Genomic DNA, 21,131 nt, shown 5'->3' with positions numbered 1-21,131 from the left:
AAAAACACTAAGGTTACCTCTGGCTCTGACCAGAGATCAACTACTTAGAACATATTGTTTTAAAAACTCGAATGCAAACAGCAAATTCCCTGGACTCCAGGCCCATGGGCACAGTTCCACAGAGGCCTGATCTGGGAGTGTCTTGCACAGCCAGCAAGGATTCACAGCCCACAAGACCAGCCCTTGGCCTCCACTGTTGGGGAATCCCAAACTGCCCTAGGAACAGTTTCACATAGATCACTATCAGTTACTGGGGAAGTTCACATGACCTCCTTATGGCTAGAGAAACTTTGAATCTAGAGCCAAAAAGTGACTTGCCCAAGTCACATATCTCTCAGGGGCTCCCTCCCTCCTTGGTGCCAGGCCCTTCCCTTCATTCTCTCTACTCCACCCCCCAGCTTTCCCCATAGCTTGAACAGGAACAGAACATGTGCGTGCATGTATATGCATCTGTGCAAATATGTATTGTGTCCATACTTGTCTGTATGTTCCTGTTTATGGTACCCATATCAATCAATAAACGAGCGTTTACTAAATGGCATCAGGCTAAGTGCTAGGGACACAGAGACAAAAAAATGGAACAGTTCCTGATCCCAAGGAGATTCTGCTCTAACAGGAGAGACAACATATGCATATCCAAGAGGCATATAAAGCAAGACACAAGGTAACCTTGGATGGGAAGGCTCTAGAAACTGTGGAAGAGGATTGGGGTGATAGGGGGAGGAGGAGAGAGCAGGAAAGAACTCCTTGAGGGGAAATGGTGCTTGAGCTGATGCATGAAAGAAATGCGGGGGAGTCAAGAAATGGAGATGAGGAGAACATTCCAGGCATGGGGGACACTGGGGACAAAGGCAAAGAGATGGAAGATGGAGCATCTTGCGTGGCATGAGGGAAAAGCAAGTAAGCCAGTATGGCCCAGTTACAGACTGGAGTAATGTGTAAGAAAAGAGGAAGGAAAAGCGGGTTGAGGACGAGTTTTAAAATAGGAAAGAGAGGAGAATCTAAAGGCACTCCCTGTAGTCCTTGACAGTATCCAATATTATTCTTTTTTAAGAGTGTCTATTCTTTTCTCCCAGGCCACGAATGCCCTGAGGAATGGATGGGTACAAATCTCCTCTTGCCCCACCAAACTGAGATTCCAGAGATGGGATGTGGGTCTGCTTCCTGGTTTCATCCCATACCATTAGTTTGCCTCCCTTCTCCTGGGCAGACATTTCCCAGCCCTGGGCAAATCATTTAAATGGGCCTTGGTTTCCTCAGCTGTAAAATGAGGGGGTTAGAGTTAAGTGACCTACAGCATTCCTTCCAGCTCTAAATCCAGTTATCATTTCTAATCTGATTCCTTTATGTTACAGTGGCAAAATGAAACCTAGAAAAAAAGAAAAGAAAAGAAATAACTTGACCACAGTTCCATAAAGAGTAAATGACAGATCTGGAGCTAGAACCCAGGTCTCCTGACTCCCAGGAAAACATTTGTTCCACAATATCACAAAGTCTCCTGTTAATCCTGTTGGAACAACACTAGACCTTCTTAGTTCAGAGAAAAGCCCAGCAGAAAATTTTTTTAAAATTTACCTCCGGCTAGTCGGTGTATGGAGCTTTCCACGTGTCCATGACCACATTTGGAGGTGGAAGCTAGAATGGGAGGTCCCCTGTTTGGAACTCACAGAGAAAGAACTTCTCTGAGCTTTCTCTCTCTCTCTCTCTTTCACACACACACACACACACACACACACACACACACACACACACAAACACACTCACACACATAATCCCAGAGTGGGCACCATCCTTGGCTCAAGCCCAGGCACCCCTAGACCAGGAAATACCATGTCTCTACCCTCCCTGCCCCCTCCATTCTGGGAACTCCCCAAGGGTGTTAGCTGTAGCTCCTGCTTCATCTATTTACCTCTGGAAAGTCTGTCTATACATACCACTTTCTAGTTGCCAGTGACCACAGTTGGCCTACGTCCTGCCCAATCTATGATCTGAGAAGCAGCTTGTTCTAGTGGAAAGTCACAGAGCCTAAGGGACCTCATAGAGAGAGGGAGAAAGGAAAGAAGGAAGGAAAGCAGGAAAGAAGAGAGGGAGGGAAGGAGAGAGGAAGGGAGCGAAAGAGAAAGAGAAGTAGGAAAGCAGAAAGAAAGAAGGAAAGTAGGGAGGGAGGGAGAGAGGAAGGAAAAGAGGAAAGAAGGAAGAAAGGAAAGAAGGAAGGATTTATATAAGACCTACACTGGGCCAAGCACTTTCTAAGTATCTCATTTGATCCTCATTTGAGGATAATGAGGGGAGACAACATGCAAACAACTATGTTTATAGAAAAATATATATAGGATACACTGGAGATCATCTCAGAGAAAAGGCTCTAGCAATAAGGAGAACTGGGGAAAGTGTCATACAGAAGGAGAGACTTTAGCTAAGCATAGAAGGAAGCCAGTGAAGCCAGAAGGTGGAGGTCAGGAGAGAGAGCAGTCCAGGTGAGGGGGACAGGAGATGGAGTGCTTTATATGAGCAGCATTGAGGCCAGTGGCACTGGATTGTAGAGTATATGGGGGGAGGGGAAGATAAGATGCAAGAAGGCTGAAAAGGTAGGGAGGGGCTCGGCTATGGAGGGCCTTAACAGCAAAGCACAGGTTTTATATTTGAGCCTAGAAGTTCAATAAGGAATTGCTTGAATGAGGACGTGACATGAAGAGAGTACCAGATCTGGGGGTATGAGAGAACTGGAGAGGAAGCCCTCCCCAGACCTACAAGCTGGGTGACAGTGGGCAAGTTGCTTCACCCAATCCTCAGTGTCTTCACCTGCAAAACGGGAAGAGTAAGACCTTGTAAGTAAGTATTGTATGTACTTCATGGGTTTGTCAAGAGAAGCACATGAGAAAATGTACCCATGAGACATTTGACAGATAGCTGTTGGATACATTGTTTCCAGTTTAGTTTGGGACTCTTCACGCAGAAGCCAGGGGGTCTCTGTTCAGTGCTAGATAAGAAGAATCTTAGAGGCGTGGGAGGCAGGGCTGCCCCTCCTATTTGAGCCTGCTGCTCTTTCCTGGAGCTTACCCATAGCAAGAAGTTAGGGAGAGGGGGAGCAGGGAATACCCACAGACTCCCAAGGAGAGCAGTATCATAGATATAGGACTGGAAGGGACCTTAGAAATCATCTCATTCAACCCTCCCATTTTACAGATGAGGAAAGTGAGGCCAAGAAAAAGTTCAATGACTTATCTATGATCCCACAGTTAGTAAGTAACAGAGCTGGGATCTGAACCCAGGTTCTTATATTCCAAAGCCACCACACACTTTCCATTGTATGATCTGATTTCTCTGGTGAGGGCTAAGACTTCCGCCCAGGAAGTCCTTGGAGTTTCAACTAGCACTGGACCTCAAAAACCATCTTCTTGTCTCCTTTGACAGCTGAGGACAGTGAAGCACAGAGATGGAAGAAGTTTTGTTCAAGGTCACACAGTCTCCTCTGTGAGTTCTACATGATCACTGCCAGTTCTACCCAGTCCTGTTTCATTACCCCCAGTTTTTAACAACAGTTATCCCAGGATCACGTGTCTGCACTGTCTCCTTTACTGGATCACCTGAGGAAAAGGTGGCTGAGACCAAATCCTCTACTTGTGCCCTTGATTCCCTCTGTATCTAAAATGTATTTGTTGAATTCAATTTAGCACAAGCTCCTCTAACCTATATGTGGGGGCTGGTGGGCCAGCAATCATCAGTTTAGGCTACTGGACAGAGACCAACAGAACCTGGTATAACAGAAAAAAACAACAGCCTTAGAGGCAGGCCTTGGGTTCTGGTCTCATTTCTGCCACTCATTAGCTGTGCTTCTTTGGGCAAAACATTTCATTTATCTGGGCCTCAGTTTTCTCATCTGTAAAACAGATAGTAATACTCAAAACTACCTATTTTGTTGTAAGGGAAGTGCTCTATGAACTCTAAAGAGGAGTTGTTGCTGTTTGCATTGTGTCTGTGGTAGTAAGGGCATAGTCCAGAACCTTATCTATCACACTGTGACCTCTCTGGAATATTCTTGGAGTAATGTGACTCGGTTAGGTCCGACACCACGTTTTCCAGACTCATTTTTGCTTTAAAGCAATGCTGCTAGTTATCTGTCTTCCTCCTCCAAACTGTTTTACAAATGAGGTGCAATAGATAGAGCACTGGACCTAGAGTCGAGAACTGAGTTCAAATCCAGTCCCAAATACTTACCACCTATGTAATCATGGGCAAATCCCTTAACTTCCATCTGTTTCAGTTTCCTTATCTGTAAAATGGGGTAGAATAACAGTAGCACCTATCTCCTGGTGTTGTGTGAATCAAATGAGATAATATTTGTAAAGTAGTTTAAGGCTCTATATAAATCCTAGTAGTGGTAGTAGTCGTGGTGGTGGTGGTGGTAGTGGTGGTAGTTATAGTGGTATTTGTAGTAGTAGTAGCAGTAGCAGCAGCAGCAGCATTAGTATTAAGTTGACTGTCGTATCTCTCTGCTGAGCAAAGATGTACCACATTTGCAGCCAAGGGCAGTTTCTAGTCACACTTTAAAATTTCCTCATTGAAGGGCTTGCTTTACACTGGTTAAATTTTTACAGTAAATGGTCACAGTCAAGGTCAATTTCTTTGCCTTTTTCAGACCCCTTCCCTCTTGTTTTTTAATACTGACTCCTCATTTGAACAGCTAGGTTGAAGCTTTTGCAGTTGCTCAGTTATCTTCCCATCTCTGTCCCTTGTCCTAATTTGGTGTTGATTTTGACCCTTGCTCTGATTAATCAATGGACTAAATGAGACAGCACTAAGTGATCATTTCCTGTCTCTCCAGATATAGTCAATTTCACTTTCTATGATGCTGTTCAGGGCTCGTCATTTTCCGTGCCTTGACTCTTTTCTGGAAGAAAGCATTAATTGTACAGAGATGTACCAGAAGTTTCTCAGGCACCCCTCTTTCACTGCTCAAACCTGAGTCACATTTTCCAACATATTTTTTTTTCCCCTGGCCATCCTCCCCTGTCCACACTGAAATCACCAGGTACCAAACTTTATCGTTTAAGTTGGTTTGAAGGATCTTGTCAAGTTCATCATAGAATTTCCTCATCCATGAACTGATGTCAGTGCACAAGTTGGAATTATCTTCAAGGTGGTCTTTTTTAGCCATGGTCACCATGAGCACAGAAACAAGATAATCCAAATGTCCCACAGAATGATGGTTCTCATTTCCTCTGGGTGCCTGATAAAACCAGCTCTTTGTCTCTCTCCAGAGACAGCCTGGGAGCCATGTTTCCTTTCTTTAAGTTACAATTTCCTTGTCTTAGGGTTCTGTTTATCACAAGAATATCAACTCTGATGTGGTTCAAATGATCATAGAGGTACGTCATCATTGGCCATTGGACAATAATCTCTGTACCTACAGTTAAACTGGTCTAAAAAGCTTACATTTTTAAAGTATCCTCTGCCATATTTTCCTCCCCTTTGCCCCTGGTACTATAGAAGAGCAGCCTGGGTTTGCATAGGACTAAGGGCTATTTTGTATTTAGTTCCATGGATTGCCATCATGGCCAGTTCCTTAAGAATGAACTCCTTTGTACCTGGCTAGATTCTTCAGTCTCTTATGCTCCACTGGAAGAGCCTTCAAGAATCCAGAAGCTCCTCCACACCACAATGAGGCACAAAAGTAGGCTTCTGAGGCAGCTAAGTGGTGCAGTAGATAGAGTCAGGAGGACCTGAGTCCAAATCTGGCTTCAGACACTTACTAGCTGTGTGACCCTGGGCAAGTCACTTAATCCTGATTGCCTCTCCCTACATCCCTCCCAAAAAAGAGGCCTCTGTGACTTTTCATAAACCTATAGTCTAAGAATGTAACAAACCCAAACAGTTTTCCCTCAAAAGGGCCAACACAGCAAGTACCTGAATTCATTTCTGTTTGGCACAATAGTTCACAAAAGCAGCCACTTTCCTAAGCAGAAAACTAGTGGGCTAAAAGGGCTGGCTGTTAGCTTCTCTTAGTCTTTCACTCCTCTGCCCATACTGTACAGTAAGAGAGCAGACAGCTCTCCCAGTTATTTGGGAGTGCTGGATTTGGAGTCAGAGGAAGAGAGTTCAAATTCTGATTCTGCCAATAATCTGGGTAACCTGAAAGAAAGTAATTTATTAACTCTGGACTTCAATTTCCACTCCTATAAAGGGTTGAACTAGATGATCTTTAGGGAGTATAGAACACTGGACAGAGTGCTGGGCTTGGAATAAGGAAAACCTAAGTTCACATCCTATCTCTGAACTTTAGTAGTTCTTCCATCCTAGGCAAGTCACTTGACTTCTTTGAGGCTTGGTTTCCTCATCTGTAAAAGTAAGGAGATTGGACTAGATGACCTCTAAGGTCTCTTCCAGCTCTAAAGGTGAACCTGGGATCCCTTCAAGGCCTAAGACTCTGTGATCCTGCGATCCCTGGACCTCCATGGAAAGTCATAAAAATTAAGCAAGATGAAAGAAGGAAGAGATACTGAAATATAGATGAGGTGGTAGATTCCAAAACCAGACATTAACAAAGTACTAGGGGAGCCCAAAGCTGACTCATCCAGCCCAGGGGGCCCAAGTAGTCCAAGGAGATCTGTACAAGGATCAAGTCCTTGAGTCCTAAATCAGGTTCTGAAAAATATTAACTTACCGTAGACCCACCATTGCCTCCCAAATGATGTTCCAATTCCTTTGCCCAGACTAGCCCTCATGGTCCAACATGGTCTGAAGCTATCACACCTTTCCAGTCTTATATAATTCTACTTCCCTCTACACTCTATAATCTTGTTAAACTAGTCCATTCTGTATTATCCAAACATGCTCACACTATTCTTTAAGCTTAGAATTCCCACCCTCTTCCCTTGCCCATCCCTCCATGAAGCACCCCCCACCCATGTCCCCTCTGTAATGACCTTCCCCTCTATGTCCAAACCTCCCATAGCACTTTGTTCTGCAATTTTCTAATGCAGTTATCATAGCAATTATGGTACTGTACATTATCTGTGTTGGTGTCTTATCTCCATTAAAAGATAATCTCCACTAAGCAAATTTAGCACCTTTTTTTTTTTACACACAAGACATGATTAATAAATAATTCACAAATAAAGTTACCAAGTGAGCTTCATTATATCAGGGCCCCGCTATAGAATGGCTGACGAATGGTGGGACTTGGATGGGTGAGGAAACCAAAGAACTGAGGACCAGGGTGAGAACTGAGATTCACTCCACCACTGAGATTTCCCTGTAACACCCCTCCTACTACCCAAGCCCTTGGAGATCTTCATATCTGTGGCTGGGTGGGGGCCGAAGGCCCACAATGAACAACTGCTTTTGGTATTCTTAATCTAAACCAGAGAGGCAGTGAGCAAATGTGTGTGTCTGTCTCTACCTCCCCCCTGCCCCCAAGCAAACCCCTAACCCAGCAGTCCCCATGCTTGTAGGGAATGCTTTTTAACAAGACTGGAATACAGCACAAGGAATGAGGTGGGGGGGGGGGGGGGTAGGGAGAGGTTGTTGACAGAAGAAGCATTTCTATACTCTGGCTTGAAACAGCCCTCCAGGAGGAGGCCAGAAGAGATTTGTTTCCAATCCAATTTAGCACCATTGTTTTAGCAGAGGGTTGGGAGGGGATAAGCCCCTTAGATCCAGGAGCCAGGGACAGCTGGGCCTTCCTTCCAGCTCAAGGTTCTCACACTGCAGACAAACAGCACTGGTTATCTGAGTAGGGGGCTCAGTCTCCTAATCCTACTCCCTTTTCAGGCAAGCATTGGTTTATGTCTCTGCCACCCAAACCTCACAACTCTGGGAATGGGTTATTAGAAGAGTTTCCCTTCTGGGCCCTAGGCAGGAGGCAGGATAGCAGAGACTGACTACAGGAGAAACTGAGGCTTTCCTACCCTCAGTCTGGGCACGTGGGAGATTAGCAGAAGAAAGAAAGGGTGGTGGGAAGCTGGGAGGAACCCTGGGAGTTCAGACACTAAACAAATCATTAGGGTCACCAGTTTCAACCCTTGAAATAAAAGAACAGCTCAGCTGCTAGGAAGAGGTGTGGGAATGCACAGCCAGGGGTCCTAGCTCTGTCCTGGTTGATTCCCTATACTATTTGCCTCTGGGTTGGCATCTGCAAAATGGGCGTGTGTGTGTGTGTGTGTGTGTGTGTAGGGGGAGGAGGTTTCATTAACTTAAAAAATTTTATTTCAATAAAATATCACCTTTATTATCACAGTCATTTTAACCCTCCCAAGACAGAACTCCCTCGTCTGACAATGGAAAGCAATTAAATGACCACATCTGACAAGGTACACAAAATTCTGCCCTAGTAGTCTTTGGCCTCTGCCATGAGGTGGGAGGTATGTTTCATTATCTGTTCTCTGGGGACCTTCATTGGTTTTTCAATTACTTAGAGAGTGTGACTTCCTTTTACTGATCAAAAACTAGAAGACAAACACATTCATGTGGTTGACAAGGCTGCTACTAAGCTGACCCCAGGGGCAGCAGAAGCAGAATGAAACCAGGGATAAAAAAGAGCTAAAGACCCCAGGGAGGCTCCCTTGGGCCCACAACTGGAGGCATTGCTGGTGACTTTCCAGAATCATTCATTTTTATCACGACTTTCTTTCCCCAGGACCTATCCCAAACCAACACAACTGACCCCTAATTGAGAGTGGATTAGACTAAGCTCCCCCCCCCCCCCCCCAATTAGACCATCTGGATGTGCTACTGTGATCTGAGTCTCTCCGCCCCTTTCCTTCCCATAGACTTTCCCCTGTTGAGTCACAGGGAACTGAGCCAGTCTAGAATTCCTGCTTGGGTTCTGCCCAGGTGAGCCCATACTTGGGGGCTAGGGATGTAGGAAGTTATTCAGTTTCCTCTGTCCTGTGCCCTGTGCCCCTAGCCATACAAGGCTGTCCATCCCAAAGCCTTTGAGACCTAGTCCTGCCCCACCACCTTCACTAGAATTACAACATTATAGATTTTGAACCAGATGGGACCTCAAAGGCTTTCATTTTACAGATGAGGAAACAGACCGAAGGATATTAACTAATTTCGTGAAGGTCACATAGGTAAGACAGTGAGTTAGCAGGATATCAGCCCAACGCTAGTGGGTTTTACAAGGTCTCTAAAAGTATGAACCCTCAACTTTGCCCACCCATCACACACATACTCTACTGGAACTTTACCTTTTAGGTCAGTCCCATCTTCAACCTGGGTTCTGTGTATCGAGGGAGACATTGAGTCTAGAAGCAGTCCTAGGGGATTGGTTCACCTTCCCATCCTGCATCTGAAGCAGTACTCAGGAAGATACCCTTCCCCCAACCCCACCCCCAGTGGAAAACTCTGCTTTGTTTCTAGAAATCCTGGGAATACTTGGCCCCAGAACAGGAAACAAAACAGCATCTCCCCAGAGCCACCTTCCCCTCCCCTTCCCCAATCCTAGGGGTAAGAGGGGAAATTCAAGGGAGAAAAACTGACTCCAAAACTTTTAGATCAGAAAATCGCTTTGCTAAATCCTGCTCTTCCGGACAAAGGGCTGGTCTAGGCAGTGGCTAGGCTCCCCCAGCTCCAGGAAGCCCTGCAGGATTTCAGGGTCGGCTACAACTTGAAACTGGCTAGGGATTTCCTTTCCGTTCCCCGCCTATTTGAAAACCGATTACCCTCTTCAAACCCGGATAGATTACCAACTCCCCCCTTCTCCTTTTCCCCCTTCTTTTCTGGAAAGAAAAATCGACAAGAAAGGGGAAATTAATCAGAAACAGCTTCTGAAGTTTCCTAGTCTGCTGCTCTGTTTCCAGTCTCCCCAGCACAGTCACAGCTCGATTCTTTGAGGGATGGCTTAAGTACTGGAGGGAGAAAAGGATGGGCCCTTGGGTTAGTGAAGAACAATCACCCAGAACCAAATGTTTGTGGTCCCCGACCCATTAAGATGAATTCATGCCCCTCCTCAAATCTTCTGCCATTCCCTACCCTACTCCCTGCTCATGGAACACCCTGTCTTCAACAAGATAAGCAGGATGGATCCTTCGTATTCAGATCCCCAGAGCTGAAAGGGACCCAGGAGATCTATTCAAAACCTCTCATTTTATAGGGGAGCAAAATGAAGGTAACATGACCTGTCCAACACATTTTAAAACTCAGCCTTCCCCAGGAAGCCTTCTTCCGCCAGCCCAACTCCCCAAGATCTCTCCTTTTCCTGAACCTTCCTGGTCCTTTTGTGCTATGATCACTCACCTGAGTGGGATGGAACATCAGAGATCCAGAGATGTTTCCCCCAAAATAATTCCTGCCTGCTACCACCCAGAAGGGAGGGGATAGGCTCAGCTGGGGATAAAGAGCACACACTATTCTATTCTCTTAGCATCGTGATAATACTGTGACTCCAAGTACTCTGTAAACCTTAAAAACCACTTTTTACAAGTTTCAGCACTTTGATCAGATGCATGCTGGTCCATGGCCTGCTTTCTTTTAGGCTTCCAGAAAAGGGCTGTAATTCCAAACTGGGCCTCCTCCATCCAGAGGAATATCCCCTCAGGGGGATATCTACAGTGGGTAGCAAGCTGGAGATGGGCACAGCTAATCTTGACCAATTACAAGAGCACTCAGGGTACCTTCTGTGCCCCTCCCCCAGTTAACAGGGCCCCAGTTAACAGGCTTCTCTGGACTAGGACAAAAAGGAAAAAGGGACATAGTCATCTCCCATCACACCTAACACCATTATGAATATGGTTCCCTGCCTGTGGGGGATAGAAGTAGAAGGGAAATTTCTGCCTAAGACCCCCAGTCTCCTAGCAGGTACCTTCCCCCAATCCTACCCTATAGGCCCCTTTCTTCCCTTTGGAGAAGGGGCCGGGGTCTGAGTCTATGGGACTGAGGGGGAACCACACCCCCATACAACCAGCATCTTACAAATTGTCTAACAAATTATCTCCGCTGATCCACATCTGGTATGCATTTCCCTGTGGCTTCCATCAAGCCTCAGGCGACCAACTGCTCCCTCAGTCTCGCCTGACCGTCCAGATAAGTTACCCAGACAGGCAGTAGAATGGACGGTCCCTCCCTCCAAAGACTCAGAGACAACTACAGCTGAAAGAGACCCTGGAGATCTAGTCTCAAACTCTTCATTTTACATATGAGCAAACTGAAGTCCTCAGAGGTAAATTGACTGACCCAATGTCATACAGCTAATAAACAGAAGAATCAAAATTCAAACCTCTGACTCCAAGTCCAGTGAGTTTTCTTACATCACTCCATAGGTACCCACACTACAAGGGCTCAGTTGGGATACTACCCCGGACCCCTACTCAGTCAACCATGGGACCACAGTAATTAGTATCATCTTAACAAATGGCCCTTATCCGGGGGATGGAAGGGAGCCCTGGGATGTGGGTAGGACCTGGATTACCATCCTCATTACAGATAAATAGCCCTGTCTCCCCCATCATCTCCCCTCCCCCTAGCCTGGGCTTTGGGCTGAGACTCAGAGACTTGAATAGCAAAGAAAACCCTATAATACCAGAGGAGTTGCATCTGCATAAGGTCCCCCTACAGGGGTGTGGCCTGTATTTCAGGGAACAAAGCAGCAGAAAGGGAGGGTTCTCTCCTATTCCCTCCTCCGCTGTGAATCATCCAATCATACTATTTTAGAGTACATAAAATCTACTCTGTAGTAGCTCTGCAAAAGAACTTCAGGTAAATTGGATTAGCAGGTTATAGGTGCCCCACTTGGTCAATGATCCCACTTGGCCCCAGGCCAGCTCAGCGATCCCTTTCAATGTTTGGGGATGTCAAGATGCCTTTCTGGCAGGGCTCCAAGAGCCTTTGTACCCAACCTGGAAGAGGTGGGGGTTACTAAATCTGAAGCTGAAGAGGGAAAGAGACACTCTGAGATGTTGTCACCCCACACCCACCCTTCTAGAGAGTGCTTAATGGCCATAGTGTAGTACCCATGCCCCTCCCCTCCCCTCTAGTTTTGGAGATAGGGGCTGCAGGGAGAAGAAAGGAGAGAAGAGGAAAAATGGTCCCTGGGTGAGGACATGGAGAAGGGAGGGGGCAGGCAGCTTTCCACCTCTAGTCCCTTCTCTAAGTAGAAAGCCCTGCCCCCACAAGCTGGGCTGGAGGCCTAAGGAACCCCACTCTGTTCTCCACCCCCAGAAGTTCTGAATAACCAAAAAGAAAGGACAGAAAGAAGGATGGAGGGAAGGTCACTGCACACAGAAAAAGCAGTTCCCCAGGAAGGAATGGGGGTGGGGGTAGGAAGGGGAGGAGAGGAATGAGGGGAAGTTCCGCCTTTTAGGCTGGGGACCAGGGACTGGCATTCAAGGACTCATGGGTTCCGAGTCCTATTCTCCACCAATGACCTGCTGGGTACCTGAGATTCTCTGTGCCTCTTTCTCCTATCCTTGTCCCCCTCCCCTGACCCAAGATCCCTTCCCTAAAGGTCTCAAGGGTGGTAACTCACTGCTGTGTGAAGAGACAGAGAGCCCAGGGCTATCTCTGTTGCATTCGGCCCAGTGGCTCTACCATATGGTGCCCATCCAGAAGGATTGCTCCCTGGGGGGCCATTCCCCCCCCACCCGCCTCACTCAACAGCTGCCCCCTCTGAAGCTGTTCCAATTAGCCAAGGGTCACAGAGCAGAAGATTACAATGGTGACTTCAGAGCAGGCAGCAGCCACAGGCGTGTGCTCGGGGGAGCACTGAGAGTCAATGTATGGGAGTCCTACGTTCATACATATAGTCTCCAATATGTAGGCAGGCCCAAGGCATCCTCAGGTACCACATCTGCACATAGTAGCATTTATACACAGCTGCCTCCAGAGTCAAAATTCTGCTATACAGGCTGAATCAGGGGTAAGGAGGAAAAGGGATGACCTCCAGACTACTCAATGAATCAATAAGGCCCTGATCATCAGTAGGGGCGTTTAATGAGGTCACATGTCTGTTCCCTGCAGACTAATGCATGCTGATTAGTAATAAGACCCCAGTGACTATATTAATGCAATTCTCCTTCCTCCCCCTCATCAGTTCCCTGAAGTTTGGATTCCCCATGACCCCCTTGGGTCTGACCCTAATGCTGTAGGTTGTAGACAGAAGCACAAGATTGGCCTCCAGGGACTTAGGGGCTTCCTACCATCTCTTCTGGAGAGTCCTACTTTGTTGGCAAAATTCTGCCCTTTGGGGACATCCATACCCCTCTGAGTAGAAAGGTTAAAACAAGATGGTTATTCGAAGACAGCATAGGACAGGAGAGGGTCTTTAATCAGGGAAGTAGACAAGGAGGAACAGCCAGCCAGTGCAGCTAACCCCAAGAACTCAGGTCCCTGAAACTGCTCCTCTCTCTCCTCTAACTTACTCCACCTTCTTCCAGTCTACTGAATGGCTGCCTCTTCCCAACAGGCTGCTGAAGTGGTAGATACAGCTCCAGTCTTAAGAGTCAGGGAGACCTGAGTTCAAATCTATCCAATATTCACTGGGTAATCTTGGTCAAGTCTCAACTTCAAAGCCTCACTGCCCATGTAGGGTTGTATGAGGATCAAATGAAATGACATATAGAGTACTTTGTGTGTGTGTGTGTGTGTGTGCGTCCTTCATTGCCGAAGAAGACCACGCCATCAGAGAAATAATGACGTGACTTGCACTTGACTTTGTTTTGAGTGAGGGAGGGCTGTGCAGGTCACCAGCCTCACTTCTCCTCCAGAGCCATCTGAATCCACTGACCAAATATTCATCAGGATGACTGGAGATGACCCAGGATGAGGCAACTGGGGTTAAGTGACTTGCCTAAGGTCACACATCTAGTGAGTGTCAAGTGTCTGAGGTGAGATTTGAACTCAGGTCCTCCTGACTCCTGCACTGGTACTCTATCCACTGCACCACCTGGCTGCCAAACAGTACTTGGTAAACTTTAAATCACTATCTAAATGCATTATTATTACAAGGTGAAAATATCTCAAGTCTGTTGAATGCACTAAAAAACTACAACCACCGGTCCTACCAACAGGTACATTCACACCCACATACAAACATCCCACCATGAACTCACAGACCTATATAATTACATTAAGAAAAAAAACACCCACACACACTTCACACCCTCACATACCCACAATCACACATACTCCTACGTTCCCCACTCAAACAAATACATGCAAAACAAACTTCTTAGAGGCTCTAAGGAGATGGCCTCCGCTCGGCTCCTCATCTATAATGTTGAGCCTGGGCTGGGGGCTGAGCCAGGCAGTCCTCGCCATGGCCCTGCCTCCTCACCCTAAGGACCTTCCTTCCTGGGCGGGCACCCCCAGTCCAAGGCAGGCTACCCTTCCAAATGGCTCCCAGCAAGACAGCAGGGTGAGGCAGACGGATTCTAAGGGCTCTTTGAAAACTGTTTTAGGGCTAAACCCTGGTATTAAGGCGCCTTTGCTCAACCCTTTCATTAGCCAAGTTCTCAATCCCCACCCAAGCTTAATACAGTCAAAACTTCTCAAAGGTCAGTAATAAGCTCTTAAATATGGGCTCCAATTAACATTCAGGCTTCCCCATAGCTTCCTGCTCTATCCTACTTCCTCCTCAGGGTGAGCAGCCATAATTATTTGCTTCAGGATTCCTGGGCAGAGCTAAGTAGCAAAATCCACTTTAGCTCAAGCATCTAAAGACCCTATTAGACTAGCCAAGGCTCTTGGAAATTAGGACAGCCATTGAGATTTTCTTAACTTCAGGGGGAAGAAATGACCTAGAGAGACAACAGGATTATTTCAGAATGGGACAAAGATCATTAGTGACAGTACCAATCCCCTGGTGGGGAGAGGGGGGAGTGGTTATTGACACTGTGTTTCAATCAATAAATGAGGGTCTGGCTCAGTCCTTCCCACTGACTGCCAGAGTTGGCAGGCTTGGATTTCTTCACTTGAACCAACAGGATCGTGGCAGAAATTTCAGAGATGTTCATTCTTCCATATGTAAGAGGTAGCAACTCCTCAACCTCTGGTGTGAGTCCCAGCTATCCTTTCCCTGTCACTCTCTTCAAATTATCTCCAGTTTTATGCTAATTCTTTAAATTAAAGTGGACTGGGGCCCAAGTTCCTATCCTCCCTTTCCTAATTAATTACTACCTTAGGCAAGCCACTTGACCTCTGAGCCTGTTTTTCCATCTGTAAAATAAGAAGGTTGGATTAGAGGGTCTCCGAGGTCCCTTACAACTCTATGGTACTATAGCTGAAATTGAATCTGCTTGATGAGGAGAAGGAGGAGGAAGGTAGAGGGAATAACAGTACCTCTGGATAAAACCAGAAACTTCCTGGGGAGATTTAGAGTCTGGGACTGGAAGTTCTAGTTCCAATCCTCTCATTTTCAGTGTGACCCACTAATAAACCTCTATCCCTTTTTCTATTTCACCATCTGTAAACTGAGGGAATTGGACCAGATGACCCCAAAGGACCCTCCCAGATCTGTCATTCTGAAGGTCTAGAATGTATATAGAAGGTTTTGTTTCTCAGGAACCATCTCTTCATTATGCAGAGGCAACACGGTTTTACCTACCCTACATAAAAGACTCCCCAAGAATTTGTTTTGCATGACTATACATATTTGTAACGGTTTTGTTTTTCTAGCTTTCTCAATTGGTGGGGGAAAGGGAGGGAGAGGCAAGAAGGAGAAATTCACAATTGAAAATAAATTTGAATTTAAATAAAAAAGATTCCCCAAGATAATCTTTATTAGTCTCTTGGAGCAGAAATATTTATTTCCAAACTTTTCTATCCAGTTCCAGGGAAGCCCAGGTTACCTCTGAAAACAGAGAATTAACTCTTCCCATGAACCTGGGCCACTAGGAATGCTGGGGGAAATATAGCTAGCTGTTCCCTCCTGAACAGACATACCTGCTTCCTGCAAGCTAAAAACTGTCTCCTCTGACCCTCTCTTCCGCCTAAAAGAGGTCCCAGAGAGGCTCTTGCTCAGGGACACCCCTTAAGAGATTGATTGGGCTGTGATACGTGAACCCAGAACCACTAAAAAAAAAAAAAGCAGCTTCTATATCACTATCAGTATAAACTCAAGGGCTAAAGGGTTAGGGGCTAAAAAACTACAGCCATTTATCTTGGGGGGTGGGGGGAGAGGAAGGGAGGAAGGAAGGCAGACAATCTACAAATCAGACTGTCAGAGCTGAAAGGGACCTTAAACATCATCTGGTCCAAATTCCTCTTTTTCTGTAAGGGGAGACAGGAACTCAGACGGGAATTGACTAGCCCAAGGTCACAGAGTGAAACAAAACTGCAATCCGGGATGCCCTGACTCCCAGTCCAGAGAACTTTCTGCCACCCATAGCCTCCTTCCAGCTCAGCCTGGAAAGCCCAAGAGGGGGCCTCATGGTGCTTCTCAGGGTAATTATCATAGAAATGCTTTCCACATAATTCAATTGAACAAACTTTTCTTAAGCACAGATCTAGTACAAGGCCAAGTGCATTCAAATGAAGTCATTCTTACCCTCTAGCAGTTTATATTCAGCTGTAGGAAATGGGTCTAGCCAGTGCACAAAGCATATTCGTTACCCTGACCGACACCAACCAGGCAGTTCAGGCCAATACGGCATCAGAGTGAAACTGGGCTGGAACTGGGAGTCAGGAAACCAGATATTTACTGTGTGACACTGACAAGTCATTCAACTTCTCCTCTGAGCCTCATTTTTCTCAATCAAATTCACAATTAAGCATCAACTGTGTGTCAGGTACTAGGCTAGGTTCTGGAGATACAAACGTTAAAAAGAAAAGAAACTCCTCACTCCCAAGATGTTCACATTCTCATATGCAAAATGGAGACAATGAGGGTATATCCTCAGAAAGTTATTGTGAGGAAAGCATTTTGTAAATTGCAAAGTGTTAAACACATGTGAACTACCATTACAAATTATAAATCCAATCATCAATAAGATGGTCCAACCTCCAAGATAAATTAGAGTCAATTGCATATAGTCCTGTGGTCTGATCATCAAGAAAGTACAAAGGAAGGAAGGGGGGGAGGAGAGAGAAGGGGAGGAGGGATTAGCCCTGTTCTCTCAGAGGAGACAGCTATCACCTAGATCATGGTGTTCCTTGGAAGACACATGGTACACTAGTAGAGCCCAGGATAACCAGGAGATATCAGTGATAGAAGTGGACACCAAAATGTCTACACTGTCTGAGCCTCTATCGAGGAGATCACAAGGCTTCGGTTTCCCTTCCTCCTGGAGGCATCTCCTTAATTCCACTTTCCAACTGCCAATAACACTAAATCCTGAAGCTAATGGAGTAACCCTGTAATTGGAGCAGGGGCTCACCCGGATGCAAACACACACACACACACACACACACACACACACACACACACACAAACACGGAAGGCCTGTCTCAAATCCACATCAACTCCTTGATTCACTTCATCCTGTAGGTTGGGCCACAACATGTAGAACAACCAAGCTGGGTTCTAGCTCTCCCTAAACAGACAGAGGGATGGACAGATGGATGGACAGACACACACACACACACACACACACACACATTTCTAAACTAAAGCAGAGAAAAAGGGGAAAACCAAACATCTGAAAGGTCTATGGATTTCTGACAGTCACAGACACTCTACCTTTCTCTTTCCTGTTAATTAAAATACCAGGCAATAAACTTATCACAGAAATGGGAGCTGGGAGGAATCTTAGAAACCATCTAGTACAACCTACTCATTTTACATGTAAGAAACTTGAAGCTCAGAGAGTGAAATACCCAAGGCCTCCTCACAAGTATTAAGTGAAAGCAGACCTAGAATTCAAACCCAGGCTATCTTGATGCCAACTCTGCTCATCTTTCTACTATACCAAGATGCCTTCTGAGTTCTTCCCAGGAAGCACTGTGTCTGCAACACCACTCCCTATATTCCCCAAAACTTCTCCCCTCACTGGAGGCCCAAAGTTCATAGACTTCTAAGGCCCTAAAACCTAAAAGGTGTAGGATTATGTGCCTGACATCCAGATCTGGCAGTGGAAGCTAAGAAAGCTGAGGGGGCAAATTCCAAGTTAGCCAGCCTAGGCTAGGACCAACAGCCACAGGCCAGTCATTTCTGTGGCATTAGTTCCAGGACCATATAAGCTCATTCACTCGATGCTTGGGCCAGCTGCTTCCTCCAGCAACGGTACTTAATTTCTGCTTGTGTCAAAGGAGTCAGCAGGGGAGTTGTGGGACCCTTTCCTGCTAACTGCCATGAGGCAGAGATTTTACCTCATGTCACAGTGACATTGCCCCAAGTCCTTCTTCTGGGGAAAAGGAGTCAGGGTGAGAAAAGAAAAAAGGGCGCTAAAGGACTAGAAATTTTGTACAAAAATTGTTCTTACAACATCAGTTCATTTCTGCCCCCCAACTCCCCCCAAATGCCAACAGCCTTCGCCTGCCCCCCAAAACAGGGTTCCATACTTGCAACGCACTGATGGAACTTGTTAGGAATGAATAGAGAGAATATTTCCCAAATATTTGTCCCATGTCCAGTCAGACCCTGAAACCCCTAGAGCTGCCTGTCTGTGGTTCACAAAGCCTGAATCCCTGAGAGCTGGCAAACAGGGAGGGCGGCTCCCTGCAGGCTTAGCACAAGAGGGAAGGTCTTTAAGCTTTGTCAGTCTATTCGCTTTCCCAAACACAATGTCTTTCCCTATTAGAAAGGGTTAGTTAAGACTTCCAGGCATGGGAAGACTCTCCCTTTGGGCTGCTTCCTGGTCCCAAATAAGCTACTAACAGGTCAGTAGCAAAGATACTGTGAGTACAATAACAGCCAAAAGAGAAGATTCACTCCCAATCCAAGAGCAGAGAAGTACAGATTAATAAAACTCTCTCACTTTATAACAGGAATTGTAATTAAGGCCTGGAGAGACTAAATGATTTATCCAAAATCAAACTGATCCTAAGTGGCAGACACCTCCCCCCACCAATTCAGTACCCGTTCTACTGCACATTCCCCAAGTTCCACTCAAGAAAACTGAGTAACTGTGTCTGTTAGAGGCAACTCTTGGCCAGTCATTTTGCCAGTTGGCAAGCCAGTAGACCCTTGGCTTTCTGCATTTTGGGGTTTCCCAGCTAATAGGAAACATGTTTATACCACTCCAAGATATAAAAAACATCTCCATTCCCTCCCCTCCATAAACCTTCAGCCAGTCTCTCACCCTGACTTTAGAAACCAAAAAACTCACAAGACTGAGTTCTAGTCACCAGCTCAATATAGAAGCAAAGGAGATCCCTTCTACGTTGCCTTTCCTTATAAACCGACCCCATCTTACAAGGCTCTGTTACTGTCATGGACTTGTCCCCTCCCCTTACTCACTCATATCCCTCTCCCATCTTCAGTGACTTTCTCTAGGCTCCTACCACAATTAGGCAGATGGTGGGCTCCTGAGCCTACATCCCGACCTCATTCTCCTGAACTACACTCTGAGTTAGTTTCAGGGGTTTCACAGCACGGGCACACACACACACACACACCCAACACACATATAGAGATCACTCCAAAGCCCAAATCTGGGAGGTTGTACTGTTCCCCTGCCTTCCACCGGGGCCTAATTAGATACTGGGCCCCAGTCCACACGGACAGTTCTTCCTCCTTGTGAAAGACAATCCTTTCCAGAGGACCAGGTCCGGTAGGGTGGGGTCTTGAAGGATACCACTCTCTTTCAGGCTATTGGCTAAAAGCCTTCCAGAACTTCTGGGACCCACTTTCCTCCAAGCTGCTAAAAGTTTCTGGGCAACACCCTCCCCACCCCCTACCCTCACTGACTGTGACAGACCCTGAAAACTGTTTTAAGCAGCTTTGGCTACAAAGGAGACTGTGATTGAAGGCTTTCCCTCTACCCCCAAAAAGGAAGGGAGGGGAAGGCGGGTATCGAAAATGACATGAGGGGCAGAAACCCTTCTGGGTGCCCGGAGGAGACTGCCTGGACCTAAAAGAGAAAACCAGGAGGCCTCAGTTCCCCCACGGATAGAAGGATCTGGCTGAGACAAGTAAAAATCCCAGGCTGGGGTGGAAGAAGAATTATATCAAAGTAAAGAAAAGTGCACCAAGTTGAAGAGAAGTGGGCATCATCCCAGAGAGGAGGGAGGAGGGGTAAGGGTCCCGGACTGGGCGAAGTTCTCAGGGAAGCAGGGGGTGAGGAGATGCCAGCTGCCTTCAGGGTGACCGTACCCCTGGCATCTCCGGCCGTCTAAGATCCCTACCCCGGCTTTGCAGAGGAGGACAGCGGGACGCTTACCTGTACCAGGCCAGCCCCTTGTTGTAGCACCTGTCGAAGAAATGGGGCTCGGCGCCTAGCGCTCGGACGTCGGGGTGCACCCTCAGAAACTCGAGCAGGGCTCGGGTGCCACCCTTCTTCACGCCCACGATGAGCGCCTGCGGGAAGCGCCGGCTCCCGAAACTGCTGGCCAGGGGCAGCCCGCCCCCGCCGGGGCTCCCGGGGCTTCGGGGAGCCCCAGCTCCGCCGCGCTCCGCCTCGGGCTCCGGGGGCGCCTCAGGCTCAGCGGCCGCGGCTGGCAGGAGGCGCCCGGGCCGCGGCGCCCAGGACGACGGCTGCGGGCTGCGGGTGGCCGGGGGCGCGGCGGGCTGCGACGGGGGGCGGGCGGCGGCGCAGGGGCCGGACAGGCAATAGAAAAAGTAGGTGCCGAGCAGGAGCACAGAGAGCAGCAGCGGCGCGCGGGGCGGCGCGCGGAGCAGCGCCCCGAGGTGCGCCCGGAGCCCCGGCCCCGGGCCCCCCGCGCCGCTGCCTTCCCCGCCGCCGCCGCCGCTACGTCCCATGAAGCCTCGATGCGCCCGGAGCCCGGAGCGTGGGCCGTGGAGCGCCGCGCGGGGCGTGCATCCCGGCCCTGGCCGCGCTCCCTCGGCCGGGCGTCTCGGCTTCTGCACGGCCGCCGGCCGGCCCAGGGAGGCAGCGGGGAGCGGGGGAGGAGAGGCGGGGAGGGGCCCGGCAGCCCCCGCCCCTGCCTGCCCCGCCCCGCCCCAACCCGGCTCGAGCCCGCCCCGCCTCGCCCTGCCGGAGTGCGGAGTGCGCTCCCCCGCTCCGCCCTCCCGCTGCCTCCCCAGTCCTTCTCCGCCACCGCCTCCTGGGCTAGCCCTGCTGCTTGGGGGGCGA

The 21,131-nt window shown here is 47.7% G+C and overlaps 1 protein-coding gene across 1 annotated transcript in view; it reads right to left on the bottom strand.

Moving 5' to 3' along the window:
* HS3ST6 (heparan sulfate-glucosamine 3-sulfotransferase 6) overlaps window positions 1-20,912 on the bottom strand; it is a 34,509-nt gene extending 13,597 nt beyond the window's left edge. The window contains exon 1 of the mRNA XM_072599575.1: window positions 20,259-20,912. Coding sequence (XP_072455676.1) covers window positions 20,259-20,797 — 539 coding nt within the window. The 5' untranslated portion in view covers window positions 20,798-20,912. The remainder of the gene's footprint in view (window positions 1-20,258) is intronic.
* Between the last annotated feature and the right edge of the window lie 219 nt (window positions 20,913-21,131).

This window comes from Notamacropus eugenii, chromosome 1 (genome assembly GCF_028372415.1).
Source record: "Notamacropus eugenii isolate mMacEug1 chromosome 1, mMacEug1.pri_v2, whole genome shotgun sequence".
Taxonomy (NCBI): Eukaryota; Metazoa; Chordata; class Mammalia; order Diprotodontia; family Macropodidae; genus Notamacropus; species Notamacropus eugenii.
The sequence above is the reverse complement of the archived record's forward strand: the minus strand, read 5'-3'. Positions and strand labels throughout refer to the sequence as shown.